Genomic DNA, 12,694 nt, shown 5'->3' on the forward strand with positions numbered 1-12,694 from the left:
TTTAATCCCAGCACTCGGGAGGCAGAGGCAGGCGGATCCCTGAGGTCGAGGTCAGCCTGGTCTACAAAGCTAGTTCCAGGACAGTCAGGGCTGTTACACAGAGAAGCCCTGTCTCTAAAAAAAGTAAAGATTGTTAATGATGACTCAAAGAGGATGAACTTAGTTGGTCCCATTAAAAACACAGCATCGGAGTCCCCCTTAGTGTGTGTTGCTATTGGTGATGTTTTATTTTACCGTGTGAAGTTCTTCAGGATTAATCCGTCTGTCTTAGAGGAGACTGAGTGTTACTGCTCCCTGACACAGTAGCTGTGCACCACTTGATTCCCTGTTTTTTCTTACCTCAGGTCAGACTGTTCTGCTCTCTCAGCCTACTATGGTGCAACTTCAGGCCCCTGGAGTGCTGCCTTCTGCTCAGCCAGTTCTTGCTGTTGCTGGAGGAGCCACACAGCTACCTAACCATGTGGTGAACGTGGTGCCAGCCCCTGTGGTGAACAGTCCAGTGAGTGGAAAACTTTCCATGCCTAAACCTGTCCTACAAAGCACCACAAGAAGTCTGGGTTCAGATGTAAGTACTTAAGTACTGTGAATGTACTTTTCTGTTGTGTAAGTATAGCAGTAATCCCAGCTGACAATATTGTGAATATTTGTAGCAAAACATATCTAGTGAGTAGAGTATCCATTGTTTAGAAAAAGAGTCCCTTGGTTTATACAGATATAGAGAACAGTGGATATCAAGATTGAGTATTGAGTAAGGGGTGAGTATTGAGTAAGCTACTGAGTAAGGGGCATTCTTGTTACAGACCAAGGAGAACTGGAGAGAGGAAGTGCAAGTTTGTTTGCAGCTGCATTGTGGATGTCAGTCTGAGTATTCTCAACCTAGTTATTGGAGAGAGAGAGAGAGAGAGAGAGGAGAGAGAGAGAGAGAGAGAGAGAGAGAGAAGGATATTCCTGGACTGTCACATAGTACTTATTGTGCCTTGGTGGCTGGGGCACAAAATAGTTAGCAGGATCTGTAAACATTTTAATCTCTCTAAAGAAGACAGTGTCTTCCAGGACAGGCTCCAAAACGACACAAACCCTGTCTCGAAAAACCAAAAAAAAACAACAAAAAAAGAAAGCCCTTAAACAAAGAGGGCAAGAATGCCGGGGTAAAGCAGCCAGGATTCAGTGTCTCACAGCACAAACACTGATGCGCTGCCCTGGAGCAGCAGTGCCCTAAGATAAACAAGGAGGAGGCACAGAATATGCGAAACTCTTGGCCAAAAGAGTGCAGGAAGTCAAAAGCACCAGGAACAGGTTGCCAAGAGACATAGGCAGTTCTCGCTGAGAAATTCTGAGTCCAGTCAAAAATTAGTCTTTAAGAGTAACAAATAAATGACATAATGAGTTAAAACTGGCACCTGGTGGGCACAGAAGCAATATTGCAAAGATGTAGATAGCTATGGAAGCTGTTTTTCTTTCCTTTTAGCACATGGGAAACTTTCCATAGTAAGAAAAAGAATGACAGTAGCAAAAATTAAAAAGTAATCTGTGATTTTTTTCATGTAAAAAGTATAACCAGTAAGTAAAGAGTATGCTTTTCAAGAAGACCAAAAAGGTTTAAAATGATAGAGACTTTTTTTTTTTTTCTTAGAGAGTGGTATTTTATTATCACTGAGACTAATAAGAACAGGGTTAGGACTACTGAGAACTCAAGAACAATGGCAACGGGTTTTTGATCCTACTGCATGTACTGGCTTTGGGGGAGCCTAGGCAGTTCGGATGCTCACCTTACTAGACTTGGATGGAGGTGGGCGGTCCTTGGGGTTCCCACAAGTCAGGGAACCCTGATTGCTCTTCGGGCTGATGAGGGAGGGGGACTTAATTGGGGGAGGAGGAGGGAAAGGGGAGGCGGTGGCGGGGAGGAGGCAGAAATCCTTAATAAATAAATAAATTAAAAAAAAAAAAGAACAGGGTTACATGTAAGATGTGACTCCTAGGACATGTATGAGTATCCCCCAAACTGCTTAGGGCCCCCAGCCTTGGGGGATATAGTTAAGTTTCTATCAGGCTAGTCTTTCCACATGGGGCAGGGGATAGCATCTGCTTTTAACACCAAAACTCTTGAATTCTACCCCCTCTGGGGAGGTCCCTTTCAGAGATGTGGAAGAATCATCTTGGTCAGAGCTGAAGGGTGACTGTGGGGCTGGCAGGAACAAGGGCTCAGGAGTCTGGTCCTATTGTTGGTTTTTTTACTCTTTGGTCTTTGAGGGGGCCTGCCACCCATCTTCCAAATAAATACATAGAGACTTATTGTTACTTATGAATGCCCGGCCTTTGCTTGCCTTATTTCTAGCCAGCTTTTTTTTTTTTTTTAAACTTAAATTATCCTGTTTACCTTTTGCCTCTGGGTTTATCATTCTCTGTTCTATATACCTTTGTTACTCTGAAGCTGGCTTGTGGCTGGGTGGTGTAGGCAGAGTTTCTCTTTGTCTTGGCAACCTCTCCTAAATAACTATTCAGGGACTTATTATTAATTATAAATGCTCAGCCAGTAGCTTAGGCTTGTTACTAACTCTTACATTTTAAATTAACCCCTATTTCTTTTTAAGTTTTATTTTATTTTACATACCAATCCCAGTTCCCCCTCCCTTCCCACCTTCCCCTCTCTCCTCCTATCTACTCCTCAGAGAGAGTAAGGCCTCCCATGGAGAGTCAATGAATTCTGTCACATCACCATGTTCAGGCAGTACCAAGGCCTTCCTCCTTGTTTCTAGGCTGAGCAAGGTTTCTCTTGGTAGGAAGTGGGCTCCAAAAAGCCAGATCATTCATTAGGGATTGCTCCTGGTCCCACTGCCAGTGGGCACACAAACTGCCCAAGCCACCCACTGTCACCTGCTTTCAGGAGGGCTAGATTGATCTTATGCAGGTCCAGAGTCAGTGAGCTCTCACTAGTTCAGGTCAGTTTTTTTTCTGTGGGGGTCCCCATTGTGGTCTTGACGCCTTTGCTCATGTTTTGCTTCTAACCCATATTTCTTATCTATGCTCTGCCACGTGGCTTGATATTTTTTTCTCAGTATGGCAAGTTCATCTCACAATTTTGAGAAACTTCTCTTCTTCCTTGTGCTCTCTATTTTCTGCAAGTCTTACCTAACCTCTATCTGTCCAGCTATTGGCCAATCAGCTTATTTATTAACCCAATCACAGTGACACATAATTCACATAGTATAAAGGAATATTTCACTGGGTAGCTGGCCCCTAGCATCCTCCTCTCTTTCTCCCTTTCTTGTTTCTCTTTTCTTTTTCTCCTTTTATTTATTCACTCTATCTGGCAGCCCTGCCTATCCCTCTCTCCTGTCTAGCTATTGGATGTTCAGCTTTTTATTGACCAATCAGGTGTTGTAGGTAGGCAAAGTAACAGCTTCCTAGAGTTAAAAAAATGTAACAGAAGAGCATGCAACACATCTTTGCATCATTAAGCAAATATTCCAAAATATTAATGTAACACTTCTAAAACTAATATTTCACAGCATTTTCTTTTTTGTCTAAATAAAAAGAAATGTTTTAACTTTAACATAGTAAACTATAATATATAACAAAACCACTTATCAAGTAAGAATTATATTTACAATATTCAGTCTATTTGTATTTAGTAAATTTAGAGAAAATACTCCTTTATCTATCTTACTTTAGTGATTCCGAAGTTTTATATGTAATTTACTTTCTATCATAACTTAGGAAAATATGACTCTGTTTAGTCTTTAACTCCATCAAAAACCCCAGAAGGATGTAATTTTACCTAAAAACAGAGACATCTGGCTGCCTGGATAGTCACCCAAAGCTCCTCTGCAATGTTGGGGCATTCATCTTTGGCCTATAGTCTTATCTGGTATACTTTTCATTGAAGCAGGAAATTAGAAGGACTGTCTTACCTTGTATTGGCAAAATTCATAATCACTTTCCTCTGTGTCCTGCAGAATATCTGGCAGACTTCTGTGAAGCAGGAATCTCAAAGGACTGTCTTGCATTGTCTTGGCAAAGTTCAACAGGCCTTTTCCTGTTTACCACTTGCCTAGTCTGTACAGCATACTGTCAGCAGTCAAAGGCAAGAGCAGTTTCTTTGCCTAGTGACTAACCCTGCCACAATGAAACTCCATAATGAGTTTCTTTGATGCCCATCATCTTCTCTGAAGTAAATTGGTGCTGTCAGGGGTAAATGTGTCTCATTGCCATGAAAAACCCTATATTAACAAAACATTTTAAATGCCATATTCTTTAGGTCTTTGAAGTGTTTGAAAATCATCTGTCTAAAATATACCTGTTTAACCTGGAAAACATACCTAATGTGACTATAAGTTTGATTATTATAGATTAACTATTAATATCATTTCTTAATTATACATTGCATTTAAATGCGCTGCATAATACAGTACCCCAAACAAGAGTAGAAACATATATTCAGTATAACAAAAATAACTTTAAATTCATAATAAAAATAAAAAATAGCTTTACATTTGACAAAATATCTGAGATTAATAGTTGTCTTTTTATTCTATATTCCTATATTTCCCTAAATGATAACAAACATCCACAACCGGCCAAGTAACCAAAAACCACCCATGCTATCTCTTGGGAATGTGGGTGTCATCTTCTCCAGACTGCTGCTTGTTGTCTATAGGCAAAGGCATCTTTAGGGATATCTGAGAAAACTGAAATAATGGCCAACTCCTGTGAAGACCAGCTGTAACCTTACTAATATATATCACCTGTCAAGATTCAGGAGATCTTCCCTAATCAAACCTGGTCCATATCAACCCTGAAGGAATCTACAGCCTCTTGTTTTCTGTGGAAGTAAAAGCAAAATCACTTCTCCAAAGCAATGCATTTTTTTTTTTGAGTTCTATTTTAAGGTTAAGTCATTCTTAAAACATCTAGGCTGGTTTATTTCAGCAATTCCCCTTTCAGTCCCATGTCTGTTGGCAACTGTCATTTCCTTATCAGCAATCAAAAAACTCAGAATCAACGCAATAACATACCAGGATCCAGATTCCTTGTGTATTTCCCATCTTACGTGGCTCTTTCCTTTTATATTGCTTTAACTTTGTCTTTAAAGACTTTACTATTTTTAAACTATTTCTTTCTATACTATCCATATACATTTTCTCTCTTAAGCCTGTACACATTGCAAAACACATTGGAACATGTTTAGAGGTTTTCTCATCTGGAACTGTCTTTACTGTAAATTTCTGTTTTTTTTTTTTTTTTTTTTTTTTTTTGTCTGCATGAGCAAAAACCTGGTAAGTAGCATGGCTAGGACCTTTGTGGTGGCTTCGGCAGCTGGCTCTGCCCGCTTTTGGGCAGAGCTCTACAATGCTGGTGTTTGCCAGTAAGTGTTTTGTTTTTTGTTTTTGTTTTTAAACTTAAGATACTGGCTGCTCAAGGGGTATACTAAAAGCAGAGACTGAATGTAGACATAGGAACCAACTTTTAGGAAAGGTAGGATGTCATGTGGACAACAGAATTATTCTGAGTTATTCCAGTGGGTTATCTGTAACAGGCGCAGGTAAGTGGTGGAAAGTCCTCTTCTAATCCTAAGCTTTTACATACAGCCATGGTATTTAGAAGCTGGAGGCCATTGTTTAGACTGTATGTGGTCACTGGGCATCTGAAGGTTGACAGTCATCATGGATTCACTGACTCATTTGTACTTTCCACATATATTCAGTTAATTACATGCTGGTCTCTTAGCCAGACATCTTTTATGAGTTGTTTGATGTGAAAGAACATATGTTAACATGGCTTTCACAGAGTACTCTGGGAAGTTTTGAGTAACTTGCTGACAGAGTCTCAGTTAACACTGAGGAACTGGAGGAAGTTTGAGATAAGAATGTATTGTACTGATGAGTGTTATCTTTTATTGCTAGCAGTATTTATGGGCTAGTCAACTTTTATAGAATTTAGAACTGATAGAATTATAAAAGAAACATTAATGTAGCCTGTGTGGAATGTAAGAAACCTGAAGATTCTTAGAATGACTTTCTAGTCAGCCTGCACTGAGGTTTTTTGTGCCATTTTCACTGAGCTAGCATATCAGGATGTCTTAGGCACTTTATATTGCATGAAGAGACACCACGACCACGGCAGCCCTGATAAGAGAAAGCATTTAATTGGGGGCTTGTTTACAGTCTCACAGGTTTAGTCCATTATCGTCATGATGGGGAGCCTGGTAACATGCAGGTGTGGTTCTGAAGAAGCAGCTGAGAGCTACATCCTGATCCAAAAGGAGACAGAGAGGACTGGGTCTAGCACAGGCTTTTGAAACCTAGAAGCCCATTACCATAAGGCCACACCTCCTAATCCTTCTCAAATAGTGCTACTCACTGGTGACAAAGCATTCAAATATATGAGCCTATGAGGGCCATTCTTACCTAAACCACCACACAGGAACTCAGTCAAGACTTTTCATTTTGAGTTTTTCATATTTATATAAAGTAGAAAAGCATTAGTCTGTCCTATCAGCTGGCCAACCAACCTAAGGAACCCAAAGTAAACCTCTTCTAGCAGGAGCTATAGAGAAGACTGTGGCCCATTGGAACAGTCTCTGTGTTAGTAATGTACGTTTTTTAAAAGTCTCATTAAATTTTAATTAATGTAGATACAGTCTTGATTCAAAATGTACCCCCCTCCAATTTTATTTTTCATATAATTTTTGTGCTTTTAGACCAAATAGTGAAGAGGTTGTAATTCAGAAAAAAATTGTATCAATCTTTTTGTGGCTTTGTAATGCTGACATGGCTACTTTCCCCTACCTGTTTTGAATTCTTTTGTTTGGCAGGCCTCCTCTCTAGGGCCTGCTGCCATAGGTAGTGTTTCTAGCATGCCATATTCTGCAGACAGCAGTAAGTGCCACATCTTACGTTATGAAACAGTTTGTCTGGTTCAAATTGTAATTTCAGTCTTCTTGCTTTTTGCTGGTAAATAGGTTATGTTTAACTCTTGGAAAACTTACCTACACTTTTAGGAAGTACAATTTGGTTTTGGCTCTGATCCTGATGGAAAAAAGTAGACATTTTATTTTAGTGTAGACATTCTCTATGTAGTCTGCTAATAAATGCAATCATGTAATTATAAAGATGGCTTGATAGAGAGCATGCTTATTCTTCTTTGAAGGGTGGTTGAACACTGCCAGGTGTCAAGTTATGAGCTTGAAAACTTTCTGTTTAAGTTCGTGTTACCCTTATTATTTCCGTCTCTTCTCATCACTATTTCAACAGTTTATGAATTGTAATGACCCTAGTTTAAGATTTTAAAATTATATTATTTGAGTTATTGGGATAAAGGACCATGAAAAATGTGAAATTATTCTATATATTCTGTAGTGGGCCAAGGTAGAGCTAAGACTTAATGAAATGTGTTGGCTGAAACAATGGAAAGGAAATGATGACGAATTAGTACAGAGCTAGAAGAGAACTAAGGGGAGATTGAATGAGAAGCACTAACTTTATTGCCAGGAGGCCCTGGCCATTTCTTTCTGCCTACCCATCCATCCCATAATATCTATTGAACCGTTTATCACCTTGCACACTTTTCCAATCTTCTTTGACTAGAGTCCTTCCAAGAGGACTATCTTTTGGAGCTTCCTGGGTCAGGTCCACAGAGCCATCATGAAAAAGAAGGGTACTAGGTTGGGGAGGATTCCTTCCCACATGCCTGCAGCCCTTAGAAGTGCTGAGAAGGGCATTCTCTCAGCATTCCAAATAGGATTTTGCTTTTCTTTTTTTCTGGAAATGGTGTTAAAAAGTTAGAGATTTCAGGTGTTGGTTTGTGAACATGGAGGTGGTGTGATGTGACCCCTGGTGGATACGTTTGCACACACTGTTCCTCTTCGTTCAGTGGACAGATGTGAACTTGGGGAATCTTTCATTTTTTTTTTTTTTTTTATTTATTTATTATGTATACAATATTCTGTCTGTGTGTATCTCTGCAGGCCAGAAGAGGGCACCAGACCCCATTACAGATGGTTGTGAGCCACCATGTGGTTGCTGGGAATTGAACTCAGGACCTTTTGGAAGGGCAGGCAATGCTCTTAACCACTGAGCCATCTCTCCAGCCCGGAATCTTTCATTTTTAAAACAAGCAGGACGTTCCTCCTTTTCCAGAGGGACTCTCTACCTCTTTTTTCAAAGTTGCTTGTTGGGAACCTAACCCCAAGAAATGGCCTTGATACCCACCCACCAGGTGGGTTAAAAACTTTGCATACTTAGCCTGCAGTAAGAAGACGTATAGGAACAAAACTCATGAGAGACCCCAGCAGCCTGTCTTTCAAAAGAATACGATGCTATAATAATCTAATTGCAGTGTAAAGTGACAGGCGCTCTACCTGTGTTCTTTTTCAGAAAAAAAAAAAAAAGCTAAACTCTAGACACTAAACACCCCAGGTCCTCTCTTAGAATTAAATGGGAGTTGAACCTCCTTTGATCCTACAGCTGTCTTAGGTGGAAGAAGAGAAAGAATGAGGACACAATTTTTAGCAACTAAATGCTTTTAACAGAGCGAGCACCGAGATCATGGTATTTCTTTAGGCTGCAAAGTCAAGGCATCTGTCAGAACAATTTCAGTAGGAAAGATCTGGTGCTTCTCAGAAACTGTCCAGATTTTAGAAGGAAAAAGTCACTTTGTGCTGACTAGGTTTTGGCTTTGCTGCTACCAGTGACTGCAAATCAAAGAAAAGTATACTTTGTTAAAGTTTTTCTTAGATGGAGTTTTGGTACTTCTAAAAAATTTATCTTGAATAAGGATTTTGGAAATTAATCTAATTTATATTTGCAATGGCTTTGGGAAGGTCAGCAAACAGCCCCCACCCCCCTGTTCTGCATTGTGATGGATTCGTGTTGTGTCAGCTTTAGTGGTCTTGTCTTTTAGAGACAGGGTCTCACTGTGCGTCCCTGGCTGGCCTGGTACTTGCTATGTAGACCAATTTGGCCTTGAACTCACAAGTCTGCCTGCTTCTGTTTCCCTAGTGCTGGGGTTAAAGGAGTGCACCACCATGCTCGGCTAAATTTAGTGTTCTTTATATCTTTCTATTTGCCATCTTGATAAAGCTAATAATTAATCATTTAAAAGGATGCTGACTTATATCCTAAATAATTGAATACTTATCCCCTCTTTTCTCAGATTCCTACAGTCTTACCTAGGGTTTACTGTGGGGACACAGTGCTTTGACAATCAGCGCCTCTGCTCAAAATCAGCTTCCCTAGTTTTGTGTCTATCTGTCCTGAGGTGGCTCTTTAATATGCACATACATAGAGCTTTTACTGCTGATCTCTCCTACAGAAATAGTACATTATACACACACATACACACACACACACATGCACACATACATACACACAAACATGCACACACACACACACACTCACACTCACACACACACGCTTTTCTTACTTAATATATCTTGGAGATTTTCCCAGTACTTAAAGCTGAAAGGTAGGGGATGGAGATGGCTCAGTGGTTAAGAGCACTGGCTGTTCTCCCAGAAGATCTTGATTCGACTCTAATTACCAACACAGTGGCTCATAGCTGCCTGTAACCCTAGTTCCAGGGGATCCAATTCCATTTTCTGGCTTCTGTGGGTACTGCATACACATAGTGCATAAATAATCACGGAAGCAAAACAGCCACACGCGAAATAAAAATAAGTAAATCTTAAAAAAATAAATGCACTTTAAGAAAAGCTGGATGGGAGTCTATTTCATAGAGGTTCCATAATTTACATTTTTTGTAGTCTTTTCTTTGTGGACAGTCTTCCTTTGAATATCTTGGTACATACTTTATTTTGTCTCTGTGCAAGTATATCTGAGGAATTTCTGAAATTGGAATTGCAGGGACAGAAGATAGGTACTGTCTCAGTTTTGATAGAGTTTACTAAATGACATTCTAATCTCTGTATGCCACTATTTTCTTGGCATGATTTCTCTCTTCCCTTTTTTTTTTTTTTAAGGTAAGATGTCATGTAGCCCAGGCTGACTGAGTATTTACTATATAATCAAGGTTGGCTTTGAATTCCTGAATCCTGTCTCTATCTCCTGAGTGCCAGGATTTCCTCACATAATTCTTTGTAGTTTCTTGTTGTGTTTGTTTGATTAACAAGTTCATACGTTATTTTTTTAAAAACAACTCCATTGAGATAATGCATATACAATACGATTTTTCCCTTCTGTATTAGAGATTGGACCCAGAGCCCTGTACATGCTGGTGAAGTGCTCTTCTACCCTGAGCTCTACTCGTTTTGTTTTGAACTGTACACTAGTAGTTTCACATTTATTTACAGAGCTGTGGGATCATCAGTCTAATTCAAAAAGCCAGTCTGTTCAGTGACTTAGCTCAGTGGGCTTAGCACTTGCACAAGCCTGGTGACCAGAGTCCTAAATCTGATTCTGGAACCCATGAAGGTTAGAAGAGAACCCACTCCACAGAGTGCTGTGGAATATTTTACTCTTGACTTTTTTGGGGGCCCACCACCCAGCTCCCAAATAAATTACACATGGAGGCTTATTCTTAGTTATAAATACCCAGCCTTAGCTTGACTTTTTTTTTTTTGGTCAGCTTTTCTTAAATTATCCTAACTACCTTTTGCCTCTGAACTTTTATCTTTCTCTATTTGTGTATTCCTGTTATAAGGAGGCCGTTAGTTTCCCAGCCACCTGGCAGCTCAGACCCAAAATAATCACACAGAAATTATATTATTTAAATCACTGGTTGGCCCATTAGCTCTAGCTTCTCATTTGCTAACATCTTAATTTAACCCATCTCCATTAATCTGTGCATCACCATGAGGTTGTGGCCTCTCATCAAAGTTTCAGTGTGTCTGTCTCCAGCAGCAGCTCCATGGCTTCTCTTTGACTCCGCCCTCTTTCTCCCAGCATTCAGCCTCGCTTCCCCCACCTAAGTTCTGCCCTGCTATAGGTTCAAAGCAGTTTCTTTATTCATTAATGGTAATCATGGCATACAGAGGGGAATCCCACATCATATACCTTTATTTACTTCTTTATCCATGGCTTGCTGGGTAGCTGGGTGGCCGGCCCCTCATGTCTTCCTCTCCTTGCTCTCTCATTGCTCCTCCTTCATTCCCTCTAGATGTTTCCTTCTATTTCTGCTCTGCCTGCTAGCCCTGCCTATTTTTGCTCCTGCCTTGCTATTGGCTGTTCATGGCTTTATTAGGACCATCAGGTGTTTTAGACAGGCACAGCAACACAGCTTCACAGAGTTAAACAAATACAGCATAAACAAAAGTCACACACCTAAAAATAATATTCCCCAATAACAGAGTTGTTCTCTGACCGCGTGCTGTTCTTGTTCTGGACTGAGCTTGCCTGAGATGTTTGGATGTGTTTGTAAGCATAGACGTACCCCACTCTCATCCTGCCGTAGTTTATAGGGTTTGCAGCTCATTTTTTTTTTTTTTTTAGCAGAATCTTAGACTTAAGGATCTAAACATCATTTTGTTTGTCAAGGGGTTTTAAATAAAGTATTTATCAGTTGGTAAAGGTTTTAATATTAAAAACAAAATGTGAGCAGTTTTGAAGCTTTGCCTTTTAAACTGATCCAAGTTTCAAAAGGAACTTAGTCATTTGTGAAATTTTTCCTTTTGCATAAGTCTCTTATATGCAAATAAATGTTTGTTTTATAAGGAAAACACACTTCATAGTGCAGTGGCACTAATGGGTGAATCCTTTGCAGCTGTGGATGTTTCCCTTCAATTCTTTATTCTTTTTCCAAGGCGTGGTGCTTGGTGGGCGAGACCTCTGAGGGCAGGATGCTCAGCAGCAGGAGCGGGCTACCCGTTGGCCCATTTGGTCTTTTAAACCATCTGATGTGCCTTGATGGGGGAGCATCAGTGAACTAGTGAGCCAGTCCTTCAATTTCATGTTTGTACAGAAAGCTATCCGTAAGTTTCTGTTTCTAGACAGCACATAATTCGAGTAGCCAAACAGCACATCGTCCATGCTGTGATCCTGTGGTCCATGAAAGCCTGGTGGAGCTACTAAATAAGTTCCAAGAGGTTTGAAGTCAGCTGACCTCTATTCATGCTTTGATTTGTCTATTCTCTAAGAGTGGTTCAAATGAGACATTTTATTTAGTAACTATTTTTATTTTACTTTGTTTTTGAGACATAGTCTTATTGTGTAACCCTGACTAGCTTGAAACCTGCTCTAGACCAGGCTGACCCTGAACTCACAACAATTCTTGTCTGCTTCTCAAGCGCTGGGATTACAGGTGTATGCTATAATGCTTGGCTTGATTATGGTTTCCTTAAAGGAATCTGGAAATCCATAGTAATTGAACAAATAGGGATTATATTATGCTGCCATTCTTCCTGTCTGGGAATGATTCTGATACATCATATGTGCAAAAAAGTCAGTGTACCTGACAGAATATAAACAAAATGAAAGCAAATACTCTCCCTCAAGAGCACCAGGGTGTGTGTATGCTTAGTCTAAAAATTATTTTTATGCTCTTTTTGGTCTAAGAGGCATAATTTAATATTGTGTATTCAGTAGCTGCAGACACTTGCTGAGATAGAGTAGCGGCCCTGTACTCTTCGACTCCAGCGCATTTCATTTATTTATACAGTTCTTACTCTGCTTTTATTGGTAAGGCTGAATATTTTCAGAACTGTTACAATGGGTCTTTTTCTATGAGAAAAACAGACTAT

At 39.9% G+C, this 12,694-nt stretch overlaps 1 protein-coding gene across 1 annotated transcript in view; it reads left to right on the forward strand.

Moving 5' to 3' along the window:
• LOC121442018 (cyclic AMP-dependent transcription factor ATF-6 alpha-like) overlaps nt 1–12,694 on the forward strand; it is a gene marked incomplete at its 5' end in the record, with an annotated part of 174,219 nt that overhangs the window by 32,486 nt on the left and 129,039 nt on the right. Inside the window, one exon of the mRNA XM_041643453.1 lies at nt 345–565. Coding sequence (XP_041499387.1) covers nt 345–565 — 221 coding nt within the window. The remainder of the gene's footprint in view (nt 1–344; nt 566–12,694) is intronic.

This window comes from Microtus oregoni, unplaced genomic scaffold (genome assembly GCF_018167655.1).
Source record: "Microtus oregoni isolate MIOR12 unplaced genomic scaffold, Mior012 000086F_ref0000336, whole genome shotgun sequence".
Lineage (NCBI taxonomy): Eukaryota > Metazoa > Chordata > Mammalia > Rodentia > Cricetidae > Microtus > Microtus oregoni.